General features: G+C 39.2%; 1 protein-coding gene across 5 annotated transcripts in view; it reads right to left on the bottom strand.

Annotated features, from left to right (window-relative positions):
- Positions 1 to 2,747: 2,747 nt before the first annotated feature.
- The window catches only part of LOC101861593 (putative uncharacterized protein DDB_G0271606), a 39,797-nt gene continuing 19,505 nt past the window's right edge, over positions 2,748 to 23,039 (bottom strand). For 4 of the 5 annotated variants that reach the window (XM_035970651.1, XM_035970652.1, XM_013084543.2 and 1 more), the window contains 7 exons: positions 21,323 to 21,550; positions 20,050 to 20,191; positions 18,007 to 18,140; positions 16,886 to 17,203; positions 16,057 to 16,078; positions 14,315 to 14,629; positions 4,575 to 4,664 (listed from right to left, as the gene is read on the bottom strand). In XM_035970651.1, coding sequence (XP_035826544.1) covers positions 14,364 to 14,629; positions 16,057 to 16,078; positions 16,886 to 17,203; positions 18,007 to 18,140; positions 20,050 to 20,191; positions 21,323 to 21,550 — 1,110 coding nt within the window. In that variant the 3' untranslated portion in view covers positions 4,575 to 4,664; positions 14,315 to 14,363. Of the gene's footprint in view, positions 4,665 to 14,314; positions 14,630 to 16,056; positions 16,079 to 16,885; positions 17,204 to 18,006; positions 18,141 to 20,049; positions 20,192 to 21,322; positions 21,551 to 23,039 lie in introns of all 5 variants that reach the window. The other variant, XM_035970653.1, reaches the window with a different exon arrangement.

Here is a 23,039-nt window from a genome sequence, read left to right as displayed (position 1 = left end):
CAGAGCACCCGCCAACCACTCAGAATCTATCACGGGAAAGGGTTGAGCGCACCACATCAAACACGAATCACAGGACGTCATGAGCCCAGCTCAAGGGAGCAGCATCCGTTCAACAACTCAACTGGGGAGTGAGAGGGGGCTTATCTTGGCCTTTTCAGCACATCTCAAATGCTTTTTAGCTTTAGTAAGTGTTTTACGGCACTTGCAACACAATAAGGTCACATAAGTGCCGAAGATTAGAGTGTTACAAGAGAGTAACAAACACAAAAAAGAAGTTTGTTTGTTTTAGTAGAGGTTTTACGGCGCTCGCAACTGCATAAAGTCATATGAGCGCCATCACAAAAAAGCAGGAGAGATAAGGACGATAGGTGTTTGATAGGAAAGAAGAAGCAAACCACACCAGAGCACCCGCCAACAACCCACTCACATGTTTAAGACTGAAAACTGTTTGACAATGAGGTGAGGAATAAAAATCTTGTCTCCTGTCTCTGCTTAAAAGAGAAGAAGAAAAAAAAGATGAGCCATTGACTGTCCGTTGATAATTTCGACTGACAGAACCTTCTTCTACGGGCATGGGGACACAACAAAGCTTCTTTGTACAGACAAATACAACCATTTCTTAAAAGCTACAATGAAAAAGAAACAACCAACCAACTAACAACCCATAATTCAAAGAACCTACTGGTGATTAACATAATCAGCTGACCGCAAAAAAAGAAAAAAAATTGGGACAGCAGAGAAATCAGTACTATATATAATATACAAAAACCCAAAAAGCATATATATATCAATCCCACAGGTGAATATTATGGAAAGGAGAGGAACATACAGAGAAAAAAAATAATTTTTAAACCAAAAAAACAACCAAACCCCCTCAATCATGACATCTAGAAAGCAACACCACTACCGCTACCACTCGAATGTAACCAAATGAGGCAACTAACATTAATACAGTGCCGTCTTTTTTACAATGAGGCAACTAACATTAATGCAATGCCACCTTTTTTACAATATGTAACATGGGATGTGGGGAGGTGGGTGGGGGACGGTTGTAATCGGAGCCCTAAAACAATAATATATATATTTTTAGGAGTTTTAGAGACTACGTTGGAAAAGCTTTGTCATCAGTCCGACACAGAACTGTCGGACACTTTCTTAGTTTAGTTTTAGTAGAGGGTTTTACGGCGCTCACAACTCCATACGGTCATATGGGGTGGATGTCAACAGAGAAGTCCATACAGGGAATCAGACTTACTCTGCTCACCTCTCTAGCTTCAAAAGCACAAAGTCTGCTTCGACTATCAAGGCACCCCGGAAATAGTGGGTCACAAGAGTGACACTTTCTTAGGTGTTTAGAAAATTATCAAGACAAACGAAGAAGCAAAAGGCCACCGTGCATAACCACGGACACTACCGGTACCGCTTCATTGCCATTTTTACCCCACGACTAATCGAAATCAAGTCTCCACTTTTATGATGTCATGATTGTGCAAACTGTCCTGCCTCTCGATAGTTGTTGTATACCTTTGTTTTAGCAAGAATTTTACAGCACTTGCAACACAATAAGGTCATGTAAGTGCCGAAGATTAGAGGTGTTACATCACTCTCACGTACAGACCCTGTTTTTGTTTTTAGAGGAGAGGACAATTATTGGACTTACGTACTATTCTCTAGACTCAATACTTCACACCAAAATAACGGATCACATCTGTCATTAGAACGGCAGATCTAAATCTAAATCAAAATTATCACAGCACAACTCTCTTTTTGCTGGACACAACCGCATTACAGATTATTCAAAGCTGACACACGGCCATTCTTCATGCAGTGCCCACATACATGTATATGTACGGGGAAAATTATGAGTTGGCATTCAGTATTCAGCCATGTTCCAAAAACCGTGCTGTAAGAAGAGTGACATCTGGCACTGACAGTGTGCAATGCACAGGGCTACCGTCTACATACGGGGGACTCCATTAAGCACTGTTGGCGGTGAGATACATCAATAAATACAGCATGTTTTTTTTCGCAGCTTTTCACAGAAATTCCAAAGAACGTACAAAACATTTATGAGCAATAATGTCACATGTGAAGTTAGGAGGGCTAAAATAAGGTGGAAAAAAAACAAAAACGACCCCCCCCCCAAAAAAAAATAAAAAATTATCAGACCTGCCAACCACTCCATGATAAAAAATAGGAGTTTCCCTCAGAATCTTCCAGAAAAATAGTAGCTTGGGAATATAAGTCAGAACTTCAAGAACCCCTTTAGATAAATATTACACAACAAGCCGACAGTGGTTAAAGTGTGTACTGCGAATACACGCAAATCAAATATGTTCATATCGTTTATGCTAAGTGGTGCAAATATTGCAAACAAAAAGGTGTATTTTCATGTCATTTACGAGTTCAGTTGTTCAAATATTGCAGATAAAAAGAAAGTCTGTATTTTCACATCATTTACGATAAGCCACACAAGACCTGGCAAAAACGCAATTCAGGAAAAAATATTGAATCTGATTTTCGGCAAATCTGAGCTCCTATTTCATCAGAGTACCTAGCAGGTCTGGGCTCTATTCTTCACAACAAACGTTGGACCTTTCCTCACTAAGAATGACATTCAAAATGTATGTAATTAATTATGATCATGTTTAATATGATGTGAAAGGTGGGGGTGGGAAGATTATATTTCAGGAGCTCAATTTCACAAAGAATTAACCGGCACACTGCAACACACGTCTCTCACAAGCTTTTTTTCTTCTCTCTTTTCAAAAGGCAAAAACTTCCTGCTCACAGAAAGTTGGTTTTCTTTTTTCCCACTCAAAATCACGTAGCTCATCTCACTTTTGCACACAATGATGTATGAATTGCGACATAAATACACAAGTCGTACAGTCGAACCTGTACTAGAACAAGTCCCAAGGGAGCAAGAACAAAACTCTGTCAGCAACCTATTTTATCTTAGATATAAGGGAACCATGGAAGGGGGAGTTTGTGGGGAGGGGGGGTGGCATAAAAGTCAGAGCCAGTAGAACCAAACTTGGTTGGGAGTTTCAATTCCAACCCAGGACCCACCGGGCAAAGCATTTTTCACCACTGACAGCTTTTTAGTTTAGTTTTACCAGAACACCCGCCACCCACCCACTTTCTCCGTCTCGTCTAGTATCTGGGTTGTGTAGTACAGAGGAATGTATAAACGGAGGACTGAGCAGACTCTGTCCTGAATAAGGTTCCAGCACGGCAGGTTCGACAGCACAGAAATACCCATCACCATAACGCGTTGAACTAAAGAAAAAATACATGACATTCAGGAGCATTCCAAAAGCCTTGGACCATCATTAAGCAACAGCTGGGACTAAAAAGAACTTAAAAAAAAAAAAAAGAGCATCAAGAAATAGACACAAACTTCAACAGATGTTCGCATAACTATGTGTTCCCACGAGGCACTGCTGTGCTGACTGTTGCCTTAGACCACACACAAGTTACGTACGGTCACTTCGACCAGCTCATTCTTTCACAACCTTCGATTGTGAGACAATATAGTATATAGTAAATAGTATTTCTTCCTACAACAGCGCAGCTATTGCTGCGGGCTGATTTCCGTCAATGGCAAAGTCAACCTTCAGCACACATCTATTGCGCCTCCCAGCTAGTGTCTGTTTGTAATGAAAGCTTCCCCGGAAGTTGAGATTGTTTCAGAATGCTATTAGGTGTAGGCCTACATGGGTAATCAAATAAAATAGGTTGTAAAGTGCACACAGAGCTTGCCGTTGTGTGGGAATTTGTGTTTAACAAATGTCAGTTATCCTTATCTGACGTTCTCCATGGCCCAAGCTGTTAGTCAATGAACTAAGACATTTTGGGACACCCTGCAAACGATACAGACACGCCACTAATCCGTTCATCATCATCACCATCATCATGTCCATTCTTTCCCCAAGCACCTCCATCCAGTAATTAGTACATTCTCAACTCATAACCAGCTGCTCAAACTTGACGATGTAAGCTACGACATTACAGCATTCAATCAAGTTCATATATTTGCAAGTCAAACATAAACAGTGGCAACAAAATCCGTACAAAAACGTCTACCTGCTCCGAACTAAAAAAAAAAAAAAAGAAGAAAAAAGCACTGAATTATGCTAATGATAATGTACTTTTTAAATTTTGGCTATTACTTGTAGAAAAAAAAATCAGCTTGATATAGCTGTAAATAAAAAGAATGGAAATATCAGCTCTGCATTGTAAAGAGTCATGTAATGAGCAAAAAATCCCTATGCTAAATCAATTTGTCCAGTTGTCAAAGTGATATAAACACATATCGAAAGAAAGAAATAATATATTGTGAAATCATGGAGAAAACATTAAGTCCTGACTATGAGACCAGTCATTGAAAATCTACGAAAACAAAGACTGAATAGCAACATTGTACGAAAAGAAAGAAAATCGACTGTTGGTGGAGCTGCATTAATCTTCTTTCAGTCCAGAATTTGATCGCAGAGAAGACTTATCCACGTTGGATAAGGCCGACAGATCCATATATTATATCATTATTGGCAACAAAGAAATCCCGGAAACAGCTTCTGTCTTTTCCATATCCAAAAGAATCCAGACCTTCAGGCACCACCTAGAAACTTGTGAGCAGCAATCAGCTTAGAGGCCGCGCCCTGGGGGGAAAAACAGTCAGAAAAAAACAAAACATTAGTAATTTTTTTCATTAAATGAGTTTTTAAATAACAGCAAAAAAACACACAAAAAAACCCTAGAAAAAAATAAAATTGAGTTCGGTTTAGAGTTTTAGTAAGAGTCTTACCACACTTGCAATACAAATATAGGTCATGCACATGCCCAAGATTACAGGTGTTACTAGAGAGTAACGTACCGTACAAAAAAACAAGGGAAGGGAGCCAAGGACGACAGATGTTTGATAGGAAAGAAGGAACAAACCACACCAGAGCACCCATCGACCCCTACACAAATATACAGATTGAGCTTACGTTTCCTTATATAGACCTAGACACAGTTACTCACTATGATAGAAAGTAAGTTTTCCACTTCAGTAAATGACATGGGTATAAAACATTTACACAATGTGTCAATATGGCAGAAATATATTATACGTATATGCCCTGAAAAAATGTCGTTAATATGAGCATGTGACGTATTACCGTTTTATAAAACTTACTGGTGAATATTAATATTAATCCTAACTGAGAGCAATACACTTGGTCTCTAAATTCTCAAATATGATTTTGATTCGAGGCGCAAATTTTAAACTTTCTGCACAGCTCAGCATATCTGTTCAGCTCATACATAAAGCCAATCAACCCACCAACATTTTGTTCTACATTAAAATGACACTGTCCTGGATGTCCATCTTTCTTAAAGACAACCACTTTACTCCTTGGCAATAGGCGGCCATCTTGGATAATTTCAACTGTACATATAATATATAAAATATGGCAATGAAAATAGAGCATTTACAGACAGGAGTTGGGGAAGCCTGTAAGTATTCACTTATACACAAAACTCGGATGAAGCACTACAGTTGCAGTTTCATCCCAAATAGGACAGACGAGAGAAAAAAAAAGAAAAAAGAAGATCTATGGCTGAGTACTGAGTCTAGTTTAGTTTTAGTAAGAGTTTTACGGCACTTGCAACACAATAAGGTCACATAAGTGTCAAAGAATAGATTATGTGTTACAAGAGAGTAATATACACAAAAAAGAAGGAGGGGAGATAAGGACTACAGATGTTTGATGAATGATAGGAAAGAAGGAGTAAACCATACCAGAGCACCCACCAACCACCCACTGAGACTTCACAGAATGATCACATGGAATTCATAGACAGAGTTACTATAACAACAGACACACACACAAAAAAAGGCAGCACTTGACAGCGGTTAGCGATGAATATATGCAAGAGACATAAGTTAGCCAACAGACAGTAGTTAAACAGCAGCAGTGTGACATGGGAGCAGAATGTTAATGCTAAAACTGCATTATTGTCAGATCAGGTCATGCGCATGGAAATTCTTCGAGGGAGAAGCATGCAAAATTCATAATGCAACAGATTACAAACAAAAAAGGAGAAAACACATTTGATGCAGGCAGATTATTACATTCGTGAAGCGCATAATTTCCATACGAACTTAAATCCTATGCAAATCTAAGTGTTCAAACTGCACATAACATAACAAAGACCTGAATAAAGAATAAACTAATACATTCATTATATTCATTTTTCGTGGGTCATTAAAATTTAGTTTAGTGTTAGTAAGTGTTTTACGGCACTTGCAACACGATAAGGTCACATAAGTGCCGAAGATTAGAGGTGTTACAAGAGAGTAACAAACATAAAAAGGGGGAAGAGAGATAAGAACGATAGATGTTCGATAGGAAAGTAGAAGCAAACCACACCAGAGCACCCGCCAACTATCACAGTCATTAAAATGTGAGTTTTTCACGATACAAAACATAAGGAGGTAAGATGTACTTATTTTTTTTAAAGAGGAAAATACTGAAATAAAACCTGGAAAATACGAAATTGTGACGGGTGAGAGCCACAATGACAGAAACTCTCAGACGTGAAGTTTAGTGATTTAGTTTTGGTAAGAGTTTTACAGCACTTGCAGCACACACAAATTGGTCATAGAGGTGCCAAAGATTAGAGGTGTTACTGGAGAGGAACATGCAATATACAAAGAAAAGGAAGAAAGTTTAGTTTTAGTAAGAGTTTAACGGCACTTGCAACACAATAAGGTCATATAAGTGTCCAAGAATAGATATAGGCGTGATACAAGAGAGTAAAAAACACAGAAAAGAAGGAGGAGAGATAAGGACGATAGATGTTTGATAGGAAAGAAAGGAGCAAACCACACCAGACCACCCACAAGGAAGAAAGACAAGGACAATAGATGTTTGATAGGAAAGAAGGAGCAAACCACACCAGAGGACCCGCCAACCACCCACTCACATGCGAGGAATCTGAGGGAAAATCCTTGGAAAGACACATGAGAGACTCTCAAAATACCAACAACTTCAACAACAAAAAACACAGAAAAAGCACCCACAAAAACCCATTCCTGCAAAAAGACCCAGATACTCAATAAAAAATTCTCTCTACTCTAGAATCAGACTCTCCAGTCCAAAATACCAGCCATGTACAACATCAAACCCAAACTACCTCCCTGTATAAAAACATTTTTACAATGCAGTATCTCAGGCAAGACTAGAACAAAAGAAAGGTTGAAAAAAAGGAACAAAACAAAATAAAAAACCAAACAAGAAATTGCTAAACAATGCAGCAGGAATACATTTATCACAACAACAAAAAAGAGAGTGTAAAATTCCTTCACTGAAAGCTGTTGTCTTTTTTACTGATTAACCTACGTAAACTCAAAAGCAAAACGTTTAAGGGCAGTGTCAAAATGGAGCTCATTTGATATAAGATGAGAAAATTATTTATTGATGTAAAGAGTGAGTTAGAATTAATCTACACACTAAATGACCATGGCTCCAAAACATGGACACAAATTACCGTTTTCTTAATGGTAAACAAATGACACGACTATTTTCTTTCCATTAATGTTTGTTCGGTTTATGTTTAAAGTTAAAGAAAAGCACATTAACTGTCATTCAGTGTCATGAAAAAGCATGACATGCAAAAAAAGAAAAAAAGAGGGAGAGAGAAACAGAATCAACCAGTGGCACCTTCCAACCATGAACAAAAAAGCTTTGAATAAATCAGTCACTTGAAGCCAGAAGGAACTGCTGGGGTGTTTACACATTTGAGTTTTTAGATTTAGAAAACATTTTACCGCACTTGCAAACACATTTAAGTCATACAAGTGCCAAAGATTAAACGTGCTAAAAAGGAGGGGGGAGGAGGACGATACATGTTTGACAGAGAAGAAGGAGCAAGTCACACAAGAGCACCTACTAACCACCCTAAGATCTATCTAAACCCAGTCCCAAACTTTATAAAAACAATAGAAACTAAATCAGTATATTATTAAATTAGTCACTAAAACGTGTTGTTTGGTGTCAAAACAGGAGGAAAGGACAACGGACTTCTTTCTCTAATTCGACGCAGACAAATCACGTCCAAAATACAGAAAAAAACCCAAACAACCCAACTTAGAACTGGTGACATCAAGGGCAACTCTTCCAACCTGTGTTAGGAATCTGAGAAAGAGGCAGTTTCTTCTGCTGTTTTACTTTTTAGTACAGTTCTACAGCGCTCACACTGCATAAGGTCATATGAGCGTAAAGGGGTGGATGTAAACAGAGAAGTCCAAACGGAGAATCAGGCTTACTCTGCTCCCCTCTCTATATTCAACAGCACAAAGTCTGCTTCGACTATCAAGGCACCCGGAAAACAGCAGTTCACAAGAGAGTGACAGACAAACACACAAAAGAAGTAGAGGAAAAAAATGACGATAGTAGTAAGGATGAGGAAAGAAAAAGCAGCAATTCCCTTCCTTTATAAAGCAACTTAGTATCACTTTTTTTCAGCTTCATGCTTTCCAAGCATCATAACATCAAACCTTCTGCTGGGCCTTACAGAAACATTAAGCAGCATAACATTATCTTTAACAGTGTAATAGATTTAGCACCCCCCCCCCCCCCCCCCCCCCCAACACCACACACAAAAAGGGGGGGGGGGGGGGGGCAAAAAAATGACACAACAATAAAATGTACAGGATAGTCTGTTGAAAAAGTCAGCCTGAGTTGATGGAAGAAATAAATACATGTACTACGAAAAGCTTTACACAGCGGATGTGGGGGGAAAAAATGACTACAAATGGATATTATGTGTATATATATATATATTTTATATATTATATATATATTTATAATCACTGGCAAGATGTTTAATTAAATGTACTAAGTCCACAACACAAAATGTTTCAGGATAGAGAAGAAAAAAAACTGTTCCATCCAACAACAATCGTACCTAACTTGGGTGTCCCTTCTTGCTTTTTTCAATACTTAGAATTTTAATTTTGAAAAAGTATTCAAAGAGCACATGGAAACCATATCACAGATTTTACAGTCTAGTTTTTGTAGAGGTTTTACGGCGCTCGCAACTGCATAAGGTCATATGAGCGCCAGAAGAGAGTAATAAACATAAAAAAGAAGAAGGGGAGATAAGGACGATAATTGTTTGATAGGACAGAAAAAGTAAACCAAACCATAGCACCAGCCAACAACCACTTAAATTTACAGTTGTACATCTGAACAGCTGGCCAACAATAAAAAAGCTAAGCCTTTGGTTGCTGGTGATAATCAAATGTGTCACCACATGATAGAATCAGGTGCGCTGCAATTTTTGGGCATATTTGAGTTATTGGTTTCATCTTAAAGCTTCTTCATTTAACAATCTTTTGATGAAAAAAATACACGTCTATCTAGCCTGGAAGTCGAGATATTTGGGACAGAAGGAGTTCAGGGTCGCCTGGTTTCAGAAGTAAAATTAGTGAGAAAATGGCACCCAAAGTTGGGGAATATCCAAAGCTTGAGAGTCCTTGGAAGCTGAAAATTTACATTTGTTGTGCCTTTAATCAATGTTTTTAAGTAAAACACACACCGAAATGTTTTGTTGTTATGTTGTTGTTATCGATCCAGCTGAAATATGTTTTACTTTACTTTACTTTTCTGATCCAGCAGCCATTTGGGTTCTAGCCCTTCGGTCTGCCGAAATGTTTTAAAATGGGCATAAAAGGTGTTGAGGCCCACCCCCCAAAAATAGGGGGGAAAAAAGTCAAACCGGAGGAAAAGTGACGATATCTTCAATTTCATTATTTTGACAATCGCCTGATTCCACCACGATGCTTCACAAATCAACATCTGAGAATTCACAGCATCATCATTCCGCTTCGACTCATAGCCTATACATATTTTCACTGTACTCGAACACAATTAGGCGATGTAAGTGCCAAAGATTAGAGGTGTACTTATTAGACAGTAACACACAATCAAAAGAAGGGAGGTTTTACAGCACTATTGACAAAGTTATGTTACGAGAACTTGGAAGCACAACACCAGTTTCTAGGTTGTTTTTTTTATAGTTCTAGTATAAGTTTTACAGCACTTGCTAACCTAATAAGGTCAAATAAGTGCTGAAGATTAGAGGTGTTAAGAGAGAAACAAACACGAAAAAAAAGAGAGAAAAGGACAACAGATGTACGATAGGAAAGAAGGAGCAAACCACACCAGAGCACCCGCCACCCACCCGCACCAAAACGAGCCCCCAACTCTACAAAGACGTCAGTATCTCAAAAAGGTAGAAGTTATCAATCGTGACTACAGTGAGTTATGTTCTTAAAAATAAAATCCAGTTTCAAGGAGATCAAAATGAATCTTTGAAGTCCTAACATCATTCAATTAACCCTATCCGTACATCGTGTTTTACTATCGTATCCATACGATGTGGGGAACTCTGTGCCACCACTTTCCAAAGAGGAAATTTACTGGTTAATCGAATCCGTGCACTTTGTCAAAATGATTTTTTTTTAAAATACTGAAAATTTCAACAAGATCTTCATGCTAGAAGTATTTCAAACTGTGAAGAATACAACCCCGGGGGTACAAAATGACCCCAGGGCGTACGGATAGGGTTAACCAAAAAGAGGATGAAAAGTATTTGCACTACGACGCAACCAGATTAGAGTTCAACTTCCATTTTCTGAAGACAAAACCAAAAACATGCTTCACATATATATATTCTCTTTGTCTTCTGAGACATATACTATACTGCTATATTTGAGCTGAATACAGGATATAAGAGCTACTTGAAGCTGACTATATCGAAGGCAAAAAAGTATGAAAAAAATTAAAGCATACATTACAAAAACAGATAAACGCCTGAAAATATTAATTCCACCCTCTCAAAAAAAAAAAAAAAAGCTTAATAAACAGTCTAGAATGAAATGAAAGTATACAAATATACAAGATAAAAGTCTAGAAAATATATCCACCATTTAAACAAGTAAACATTTTTTAAATAAACATTCATGCAAGAGCTAACATACAAAAAAAAAAAAAAAAAAATTTTAAGAAAAGGAACAAACGAGTTAGTAACAACTAGTGAAAAAAAGTACGTCATTCCGAGCTAAAGAAATGCACATCAAAACAACGGTGGTCTCACAGTGAAGGGAAAGGGCAAGACAACTGACCGTGACGGAAGAAGCAAAAGACATGTAGGCTGTACCAGTCGCAATCTCTTCATCTATCTGCTACAGTTATTTATAGACCCTCCGTATAGTTTTACATTTAATAAGAGTTTTACAGCTCTTGCAACACAAATTAGTCATGTAAAGTGGCGAAGGTTAGAGGAGATAATACTAAAGAAAAGAGATAATACTAAAGAATAACATATAAAGAAAAGAAGAAGAAGAGATAAGGATGATAGATCTTTGATACGAAAGAAGAAGCAAACCAGACAAGAGCACCCGCCAACCATTTTCATTAAGTGATGTTTTGAGAAAACAGTCGACATCGCTTGAAGAACCAAATTTTATTGGACTCTGCTTAATCACTTCTGTAAAAGAACATCTTGCACAACTTTTTATAGGGCCCATTTGTAAAATTTTCTTTTGGTTGTAAATGTTGCTCTCTTAATTCTGGCTTCACTGACTCTGAGCATGTAAATAAAAACCTTGGAAAAGAGAAGTGTGGTTGTATAACCGCTATAACATGAATGAATGGAGGAAAAAAACATGGCCCAACTGTCCAGAAAGATAAAAAAAATACCCATAATCCCAAAAGACAGTCCCTGCCTTGAGAACAAAACCATCATGCAGGCATGCGTTCAAACGTAGGAACTAAGACAAGGATCCTGTACAACAAGGTCTTTACGAGTATGTACTGCACACTCCTATGCAAAAGATAGTCCAAAGGCCCGCCTAATTCATACTACATTCATCATTTCTATACAGTTTCCCATTTCTTCCTGAAATGACACAGCCTGATGCCTTTTTTTTTAAATTCTTGGAGGAATTCTCTATGTTTCTGATATTTCTTCATGATGGAATTGGTTCCATTTGAACTTATAATGACGTTTTCATGCAACATGCAAAAGGAATACCATCCTTAAAATGCGAAGACTGTAAAACTGCAAACAGAACATTTACACTTTCCCTATGAAAATCCTCGATAAATCAAGTCTCTTCGCCTTTCTTAGCCCCAACATTCTTAATCTGTACATATTTCCAGCGCCATAAACACCACGCCCTGCGACGACTGACGGACTGAAACATAACAAATCTGATCCCACTGGCTTGCAACTGTCACCCAAAATTCCGGGAGAGAAAGAGAAGGAGAGATAGAGAGAGAGAGGAAAGGAAGGAGAGAGGGAGGGAGAGTGTACAGGATATCCTAAACTCAATGACCGCCTAAGAACATTTTTTTAAAAACAACCCTCAACATACAGCAAAATTCTTTGGAAGAAGGATAAAGAGACCATCGGGAGAGACAGTTGCCTAATTTACTACATGGAAAAGGAATTCCCATTTGAACTGTTAGAATTAGAAAAGATGGCCCACATGGCTGCTACTAGGAGTAATGTATTTCCGTATTCTGATCACAAAATGTTGCGTAGCGTCTTCACTCTGCAGTGGCACTGTAGCTCTCACAAGCTCCTCCACTCCATTTCTCAGCTCCTGATGGGTTTGGAATTTTTCAATTTGGATTTGGTCTTTGAGATAACAAAAAGCCAAATGGGTTTTTGTAAGTTTTCGTAAGGTTTTACAATGCTCGCAACTGCATGAGGTCATATGAGCAACTAAAATGCGTTCAAAACTGGATTGCATGGTGCCCATGTGTGTCCTGCTATCTATAGTGCTCGAAAATCAAAAGACAAATTAGTCCTTTTCCTTTTTTTTTCTTTGAGTAGTACATGCATATGATATGCCAAGTGTTCCGCCTAGAACACGATTCCCAAAAGGTCCCCTCAGCCAGGATAAGACACTCGCTGCAGTGTGCTGGGAGGGGCCGTCCCATCCTGCATCAGCCACAGCTCACCTCTTGCCTCATTCTCACAAGATTGCCCCACGGATCACCAGAACTGACAGAACACATTCGAAAATAACGATTCCGCAGAGATAGTTTGTGTGGCTCCTTCTTCCCCACAGAATCAAAATAGCCTTATGATGCCAGAAGAGCTTAAAGCTACCCATGAAGTTGCTTTTTATATATATATATATATATATATATATATATATATATATATATATATATATATATATATATATATATATATATACATATCGTGCAAGTCTCTGAGTTTCTCTTATTCACATCATCTGCTCTTTCTGTTACTCAGGGCACACAACTGACCGACTTTACTTTTCCAGCCACACAGAAATGAGCCTCATCGCTACATCAACAAACGGACCGTAGCAAATTCTCACTCTCTCTATCTAATTTTTTTCCCCTTTTTACCCCAAAAATTTTGTCCGCAGTTATTCCTTGATAGAATAAAAAGTGACTTGGCTTCGTTTAAAATTCTGTAAGTCGAAGACTTTGACAAGCCTAGTTCAGCACTACATCCTTCAATAAACTCCTATGGCCATGTCAAGACCGACACAAAAACTGGATTCACATTTTCCTCATCAACTTCCTTTCCTCATCAGCACCAGTTCTCTTTAAAGCTTATTTCCTTCTTTAAATGGCTTTCTGACAGACATCCTTCTATTCAATTTGTTCATACCATCACGGAATCATCATACTTTCAGACGGTCGGGTGCACTAGCTCGAGATAGGGAATTTACTCAATACTCCTCACAAAAACAGACTTGAAGCTTTTTTGTGAACTTGAATTCATCGTATTTTCTAAAGTAAAGGACCTTTTCTAGGTTACTCCAAGATACCATCGTCATATTTTCTAAAGTCAAGGAGCTTTTCTAGGTTACTCCACGATACCATCGTCGTATTTTCTAAAGTAAAGGACCTTTTCTAGGTTACTCCACGATAAAACTGAAGCAGCAGTGCCCCTCTGACCAATTCATTTACATTGTACATAGATTATAGTGTCTGGATAATCAAACATAATTTCTCTACTATTAAGTGCAGATCCACGCAAAATTGGAGAGGTTATTTATTGTTTTCTGGCAGTCATTGAGTCTGGGCCAGTGAGTACTAACAGAAATGGCAACAAAACAAAACCAAAAAAAAAACAACAGAAAGGACAACGGTCCAAATCAAAGTGTTAGAAGCAAGCAACTGAAAATCTCCAGGGGGGGGAGAGGAGAGAGAGAGAGAAGAGAGGTATGCAGGGTTATGGTACGATGCTATCTAGTGCACAGCAGCACCTGCGTGAAGGACGACGGCCACTCTCCTGGCCCCGGCGACGTCTGTCCGCTACACGCGCGGCCCGTCCTGAGCCCCGGCAAAATCGTCCTGCCTGTCCCCGAAGCCGTGATCTTGCGGGAAGAGCTGCTGTCGCTGGAGCTGTTCCTGCGGCGGTTCGTCCGGCCACTGGACGCCCTGCTGCTCCTCGTGCAGAGCTCGCCTCTCCATACTATCCTCTAAATTCGCATCTTCATCTTCCTCCTCACGGCGATCGTCTTCTTCCCGTCTTTGCAATTCATTATCAGTATCATCCCCATCATCCACGTACTGGTCGTCTAGCGAGTGTGCAGGGGAAAAATTGCAATAACAAACAATCTTGAAAAAAACCCCAAAAACCTGGAACTTTCACTCCTACGTACGTAAAACATAAAAAAACCCAAAAAGCCAAAAAAATGCTGAAACCTCTTGATAGAGCGAATGGAAACAAACCGGAATCATTTTCAAACACTATAGATGTCCCCCAAAAAAGTCAAAGCTAAAGAAAGCACCGGATAGAACTACGCCGTGACAGGGGAAACAAAGTAACAAAGCACCAAAGACTAGTGACCTTCAGCACAACTATTGACCTTTCCCCAAATATTTTCCCCCACATACACCTTTGCTCTCGCTAGAAAGCCGAGTGACTTTTTGATTCATTTTGCTTTAGAGGGCGAGTGTAAACCATTGGAGATACTCAGTTTATACTCAGTTTTACTTGAGGTAGAGACGAAAAAACTTTAAAAGTTTCCTATTGAAACTGGTTATTAAAAAAAATAATAAAAAACATTTTTTGTTGCGAGCAAAAGATATGACAAGCAATAAATTCAAAATACAGAAGCACCACTCTAGGGAAGGACTGCTGAACGGTAAAAGAAAAGTCTTATCATTATTTACAAACACAATGTTGGAACTGGTCCACTCCTACACAGAATCTAGAAAAAAATCTGTCTAATCTGAAACTCTCCGTTTAGACCCCTTATCGATATGGGGGGGGATATATAAAAATCTGCAACATATCGGGCGATTATGAAAAAATAGACAAAACAAGGACGGTACTCCACAGAGGAACGTCAAACAAAAGTGTCTTTTAAATAGGAGAAACAGGCTATATGATAATGAAGATGATAATATTAATAAACACAACGCCAAAAATAATAATAATAATTTTTAAAAACCATTAATAGTAATAATAGTAATAGGCTGAGGAAGGCAGTTAGACCTAGTTTTCAATACCTGGGTCAGCCAGATATGAAAACCTCTAATAATAGAAATAATAATGGCGGTAGTTCGTCCGTCAATAGCCAATGTCTGAGGACGACCACTGCACCCATAAAGGAGAATATTTCTTCAATCAAACGGAAGAATCAATACCAAATGTTAAGACAACTTGTGGCTTCTATATGGCCGCTGTCCAGAATATAATGATCCAGGTCGGCTCACACACCCGTCAGTAGCAAGCAAAACCCTCCACACGTATGTATTACGAGGTATACACCATCCATCCTCACTACTCCAATCCCTCGTCAAACATTAGACGCCTGTACCTTATCAAGCCTTTCAGCTATTGATTCACAGAAGATTTCTGTATGATTACACTCCGACGACTGCAAAAAGACAGGAATAAATGCGGCATTCCGAAGTAAGAAAACCTAAAATTGGATAGAAAACAGCCAGGCATGCAGGAAAAAGGGACGGGGGGGGGGAAAGAATTAAAAGCTCTTACCTTGCGCATTGTTCTCATCATTCTGTTGAAGAAAAACAGAAAAAAATCAAAATCAATTTATATATGTGAGGAATCTTGTTGAAATCCGGCGCTCGTCAAAACAATGAAATCTAAGAAATCGACATATTTTTGGCCGAAGGGCAATTTTTTTCTAATTTCTTTTCCGGGCTTTTACTGAAAAACATGGAAGAAAGGCACGAAAAAGTAAATTTTCAGTTTCCAAGGACTCTTAGGCTATGGAAGTTCCCAAACTTCCACGGCCATTTTCTCAAAACCAGGTGACCCTGACCTCCTTCAATCGCAGACATCTCGACTTTTATTCAACATAGATCAATATTTTTTCCACCAAAAGGAAGGCAACTGAACAGGCTTTAAGGTGATACCAATAACCCCATACGCCCACAAATTGACGAGCGTATGATTCCACCACGTCGTGATACATATGCATGTTTGCCATTGCATCTCAATCGGGATAAATAAACTGTAATTAATCTTTATATTCATCGATTCATTCATTTTATCTCTTAATTATGTTTCATTATTTATTATAACTAATTGTTCATCTTTTAAGTTTTATTTATGTTTTATTATTTCATGTAATATATTCATGTATCAACATATTCGATTAATTTTAATATTTAAAAAAAAATCTATTTAATTATGTTTTTATTCATTTATCAGCTTAACTATCTAATCAACTAATTTATTTATTTATCTATTTTATTTTTATTAATTTAAGGATTTATTCATTTATCAACTTATTTTACAATTAAATCATTCAATTTATTTATTCATCTATCTTCCTTTATCCTATATATTCACGTCGTACATTATCGCGTAGCATCGGTGGTCCCTGCTGGTCCAGGTTCCCGTCGGCCGGCTGTTCGTCGTCATCGTTGTTGTCCACGTGTGGGAGCTGCGGCTCCTCCATCTGGCCCAGCGCCAGCGGGTTCTGCGGCTTCTGGAAGGCTCCGTCCTCCTCCTCCTGCCGCACGTCGGCAGCTCGCACCTCCTCCATGTTTCTCACGTCCATGTGCGCCTCCCCAGCCTCCTCGCCGCCGCCCTCCTGACGGTCCACCGCCGCGTCCAGGTTGGGCTCCTGGATCTGGTCTTTCTGCTCGTCGTTGGGGTTCACGCCTCGGTCGTCCTGAAATACGGGCAAGTTCCCCCCCTTGTGATTGCAGTGACAGGAATTGTTCTAAGATTCCATCAACACACAACACAATTTCAATCATTTACGCCAACCACCCACCCTCTTTGCGAGTGCAGTGACAGGAAACATTTGAAGACCCCAAGGAACACAACTTCGATCATTTACAAGACGAGCACATTCGATTTGACCTGCGCCAGTCGAGTCTGTGCAGAGAAGAACACAAAAACCCAATAGGATGACAGAAGATAAAACATCTGTCTTGTGAAAAATGTGGGGAGAAGACTCAGGAACCCTTGTGAGTTGAGCAGCCCAGTCTTGTCAACAATCACAGCCGTGTACCTAAAGTTAAACACATCAGTCCAGTACCTCAACGAATACTACACAGCCAACCATAAATAGCACACTCGTAGACGCCAACTTTTCAAATAAAAAAATAAAAAATTACCGAACTCTACCAACAGACAGTTCATGATGCTGGGTACTGGCCAAATAACCCCCGTTCAAATCCTTCATACACATTTTTCTGCATTCAATAAATAAGAGATACTCTTAGTACACCTACAGCAAAAGATCTCTTCAATTGACTTAGATCATTCTTAACATCACGCAAATCCTGTCTTGTAAGTCCATTATCTTTCTTCAACATCGGCGATTTAGTGTGAGGCGATATCAGAAAACAGAGCATACATACTGTCCAATAGGAAAACAACAAAACTTCCATATTCAGATCCTCAAGACCATATTAAATACACTTTTTACGTACTGGTTGGCAGCTAGGCACCCTCATGTCAACTCACTTTTCCATCTCCAGCGCCATCCTCATCCTTGGCAGCATCGTTGTTGTTGTTGTCGACGTTGGCGTCATTGTTGGGTGGTTTCATTTGATGAGCAGCATTGAGATCTTCTAGGTGGGGTACGGCCTTCTCAATTTCTGTTGGAAAAATTGCAACATGTACATCAGGATCAGGGATGGCTTGACAAAGACAAACAAACTCTTTATTCATCCTATGAAGAGAAATTTGTCTTGGTTGTTCTCTTTCAGTAAGAGTTTTACGGCACTTGCAACACAATAAGGTCATATACGTGCCGAAGAATAGATTATGTGTTATAAGAGAGTAACATGCACAAAAAAAGGAGGGGAGATAAGGACGACAGATGTTTGATAGGAAAGAATGAGCAAACCACACCAGAGCACCTGCCAACCCGTAGTTTACAATGTCAGTGATGTTACAAAGGTCAGGTGCACTCACCCATACACACGACAAGACAGGACATAGATACATGTGTTACACGCTGAGACACCCCCGTTCTGTAAATATTCTCTCTCTCTCTCTCTTTGTGTTTCATTTGCAGCACTGTATGTTCAATTACCTCACTGCAATTGGTACGCAGGGATGACACTCAACTTTTGGGGAAAAAAGGTGAAAATCCACGCGCCACGGTCTCGCAAAACATATGAATATCATTTTGAAAACCAAAGGGTGTTTTTTTCCACCTCTAGATTCTATCTCGATCTCAATAACGGAATAGCAGATCAGTATCAAAATAACGGAAATACCGAAAAAAAAGCGGAAAAGTGGCATCCCTGGGTACGAATAAATTTCTCAGCCTGTCTATTCTTGCATTCTTGGAAACAAGTCGTTTCCAGCAGGTCGATAATTGAAATTCCCACGTCAATGGTCACTTAACATCAACCCCACCCTTTTTTAGAATGTTTGTCTTGTACAGAGATTCAAAGTTATTCACTTCAGTTCTCTACCAATTGTTAGCAGAGGCAAAGTAAACATGAATTGTCGCAGCAAGAGCAGCATCAAACGCTACAAGAAATGAGTGCAGTGTAAAAATGTTGCACACATCAGTGACTATGCGTCAGTTGGAACATACTACGGTCAAAATTGTCTAAGACAATCACCCACTGTCAAGGATAAAAGTGGTAGTCTATAACAGGTGGACGTCATAACCCCGTCCGTGCGCCCTGGGGTCATTTTGTACCCCCGGGGATGTATTCTTCACATTTTAGAATACTTTTAGGACAAAGTCTCTTTGAAACTTTCAGTATTTCTCAAAAAATCATTTTGACCGACTGCTGTGCAAAGAGTACGGATCGGATTAACAAGTAAATTTCCTCTTTGGAAAGTGGTGGCAAAGAGTTTCTCCAAGTCGTATGGATACGATAGTAAAACATGATGTACGGATAAGGTTAACAGTTGAATGTCTTAATGGTGTCAGTAAAACGTTTTTTTTTTAATGCAAAGGGGAAAATGGGAAGCAGCTGTTTGTACAGATAACTGTCTTATACAGGGGGCTATAAGAACACGCTCGATTGTATTACAGAGGAGAAATAATATATAAAGCAATCAGGGTCTTTGAGGCTCAAGCAGTCTATTCTATTCAACCATTCCCCCCCTCCCTCCTCCCCCCCCCCCCCATCTCAATTGGAGCACTTATCTTCTCCCCCCTCCCCCCCCCCCACCTCAATTAGGGTACTTATCTCCTCCCCCCCCCTAATTGGAACACTATCTCCCTCCCGGCTTAGACTAGTTAATTCATTGCTAGGAGACATACTATGAGTTTCTCCATCAACACCCAAAGACCGGCATCTGTAACACAAATAGGTCATATGTTAAGTACTGAAGATTAGAGCTGTTACGAGAGAGTGTAACATACAAAGACAAGAAGGGGGAAAGATAAGAACGACAGACGTTTGATAGGAAAGAAGGAGGACACCACACCAAAACAAACGCATCCATCAACCGCAGGACATACCTCGGGGGCTACAACAGCACCTGGACATGGATGGCTGGTGCCTCTATAAATAAATCATTGATGGTTAGACATACCTCGGGCCAGGGCATCGTTATTCCCGTCCAGATTGGCAGGGTTCAAGTCTGGGTGGCCGCCAAACTGTGTCTGAGCTGCCTGGTTGTCACTCCCGTCTGTCAAACCTTGGCCCAGTCCTTGGTTAACTTTGACCTGAGGGATCTGAAAATGAATATATACACGTCAATGACACAACACACCATATGTAAAACACATAGCTGCCAACTTTAGTTTTAGTAGAGGTTTTACGGTACTCGCAACTGCATAAGGTCATATGACTGCCAGAAGATAAGAGGTGTTACAAGAGAGTTTAGTTTTAGTAGAGGTTTTACGGTGCTCGCAACTGCATAAGGTCATGAGGGCCAGAAGATTAGAGGTGTCACAAGAGAGTAACAAACATAAAAAAGAAGAAGGGGAGATAAGGAAAACAAATGTTTGATAGGAAAGAAGAAGCAAACCACACCAGAGCACCCGCCAACCACCCACTCTACCAACTTAAAAAAACAAAACAAAAAAACAGACTCTATCCATATGGTAGGTCAAGATGATGGGCATCGATCAAGCAACCCCTTCCAAACCCTTCACGGGGCGCTCATATGACCTTATGCAGTTGCGAGTGCCATAAAACCTCTACTAAAACTAAAAACCCTTCACATACACTTTTCGGAATTCAATACACTCAAATTCAAGCTCTGGTGTGGTTTGCTCCTTCCTTCCTATGAAACATCTATTGTCCTTATCTCCCCTTCTTCTTTTTTATGTTTGTTACGCTCTTGTATGTAACACCTCTAATCTTCTGGCGCTCATATGACCTTTAGCAGTTGCGAGCGCCGTAAAACCTCTACTAACCTATAGAATCACATTGGCACAAAGACGGTCATTTAGCACAGAGAAAAGATACAACCAAGAACTCACCCCCTCCCCCCAAAAAAAACAACAAAAAAAACAACCCCAGGACTTATTACTAATAAACACCATTTGTATAACATACATCTCTCCCTCAACAACAGGCTCAAAGTGCTTTACAATCTCCATGATAAAGAATAATAAATGAAAAATTCTTACTTTGGAAAGTTCAGAGAGCAATCTAACTCTAATTGTAAGTAAGGTGTTTGGACCCTCTACATTATATTAGGGGGGGGGGGGGGGCGCCTTCCAACCATCCCACTGTAAGAAAATTATTTTTTTTTGGTTCATTTATTAAAGAAAAAACCAACAACCCCAGGTTGAGCAGCACAACAAACAAACAAACAAACAAACAAACAAACAAACAAAAAAAGACAACCCCCTCACCTGCATGTTGTTCACAAAGTGGCTGCCCAGCTGCGCGCGACCTAGGACGGCGTTGGCCTGCGGGAGAAAGTTCTGCTGCTGCAAGAGCTGCGGGTTGCCCGCTGCTGCGTTCTGCTGCGTTGCTGCATTCTGCAGTGCTGCTGCGTTCTGCTGCGCGGCTGCGTTTTGCTGGGTCTGGATCTGTTGCTGGAGCTGCGAGTTCTGGATCATCAGTTTCTGCTGGGCGTCCTTCAAGACAGACAGAGGAAAACAAACAAACACAAAATGAAATAAGATGAGATAACGCTTTTTAAAGTTTTACTAAAGGTTTTACAGCACCTGTGTGGCAGATCATACACATGTATAGAAGATTTCTGGTTATACAAGAGAGTAATATACAAAGAAAAAAAATGAAAGGAAAAAGTGATTTTAAGTTTAGTCCGTAGTCAAAGTTTTTGTCACTGGCAAAACAAATATGTCATACCTGCCCAAGACTAGAGGAGTTACTTGAGAGTAACATTCAAAGACAGGACGGAAGAGAGATTTTAGTCTCGTTTTAGCAAAGTTTTACCGCACTTGAAACACAAATAAGTCATACATAAGTGTTTCATGAGAGCAACATACGAAGAAAAGAAGGAGGGGAGATAAGGACAACAGATGTTTGATAGGAAAGAAGGAGCAGACCCCACCAGAGCACCCGATAACCATCCACTCATAATACTTTTATCGTCTCTGTGGGAAATTTTCTGTGGCTTTATAGGAATGGTAAAATCAGTTAGATATACATAGAATTCAAATTGTATTCTACATTCATAAAATAATTTCAATATGAAGAGAACAATAAAAGAGGACAACACTACAACACATCACATGAGATGCACATCTCAAAGCGCATGCAGGAATATATCACAGATTTTAAACTTCATGTATCTATATGATATTCATGTATATTATGAGGTGCAAGGATAAGAAATCAACAGCAATATACATCTATGTTCATTACAACACAACATTATCGTAGATAACAGGACACTTCTTTTGTATCTTTCTTATAAAAAACAGTCGAACGTGCTCCAACGGCAACCAGATCAAGACAATCACTTTCACACAAATAACCAACCCCTTTCCACCCCCTTGTGTGTTTAATATTATAATGACACTGTTCATAAAATCAACTGTCTTAAACGACCACTCTTCTCTAAGACAATTCCCTATTTAGAATTACAAAACTCTATCAGACATTTTTGGCCGATTTGAGTTACTATGGCCAAATTCCCAAAAGCTTAGTGGAGATTATGTTAGACCAACAAAAGTTATTTTAGATATGACAATTTGTCAAAAGTACAATTTCAAAACTAAGAGTCAAGAGGCAAAGACAGGGAGAGAGAAAAGGAGAGAGAGAGAGAGAAAAAGAGAGAAAGAGAAAGAGATTTGCTTTTGTTTTAGTGAAAGTTTTACAACATTTGCAATACAATCAAGTCATATTTATAATCATGTACGAGCCTAAGATTAGAAATGTTACATGAAACCAGCAAACACAAAAAAAAAGGAAAAGATTTAGTTTTAGTTTCAGTAAGAGTTTTACGGCACTTGCCACACAATAAGGTTATATAAGTGCCGAAGACTAGAGGTGTTACCATGAGAGTATCCAACACAAAAAAGGAGGGGAGATAAAGACAAGGACGAAATGTAAAGAAGATACAATGACCAAAAAAACGCCAAAAAAACCAGGCAATTC

This window comes from Aplysia californica, unplaced genomic scaffold, assembly GCF_000002075.1.
Source record: "Aplysia californica isolate F4 #8 unplaced genomic scaffold, AplCal3.0 scaffold00301, whole genome shotgun sequence".
Lineage (NCBI taxonomy): Eukaryota > Metazoa > Mollusca > Gastropoda > Aplysiida > Aplysiidae > Aplysia > Aplysia californica.
This window is presented reverse-complemented; position numbering and strand designations above follow the sequence as displayed.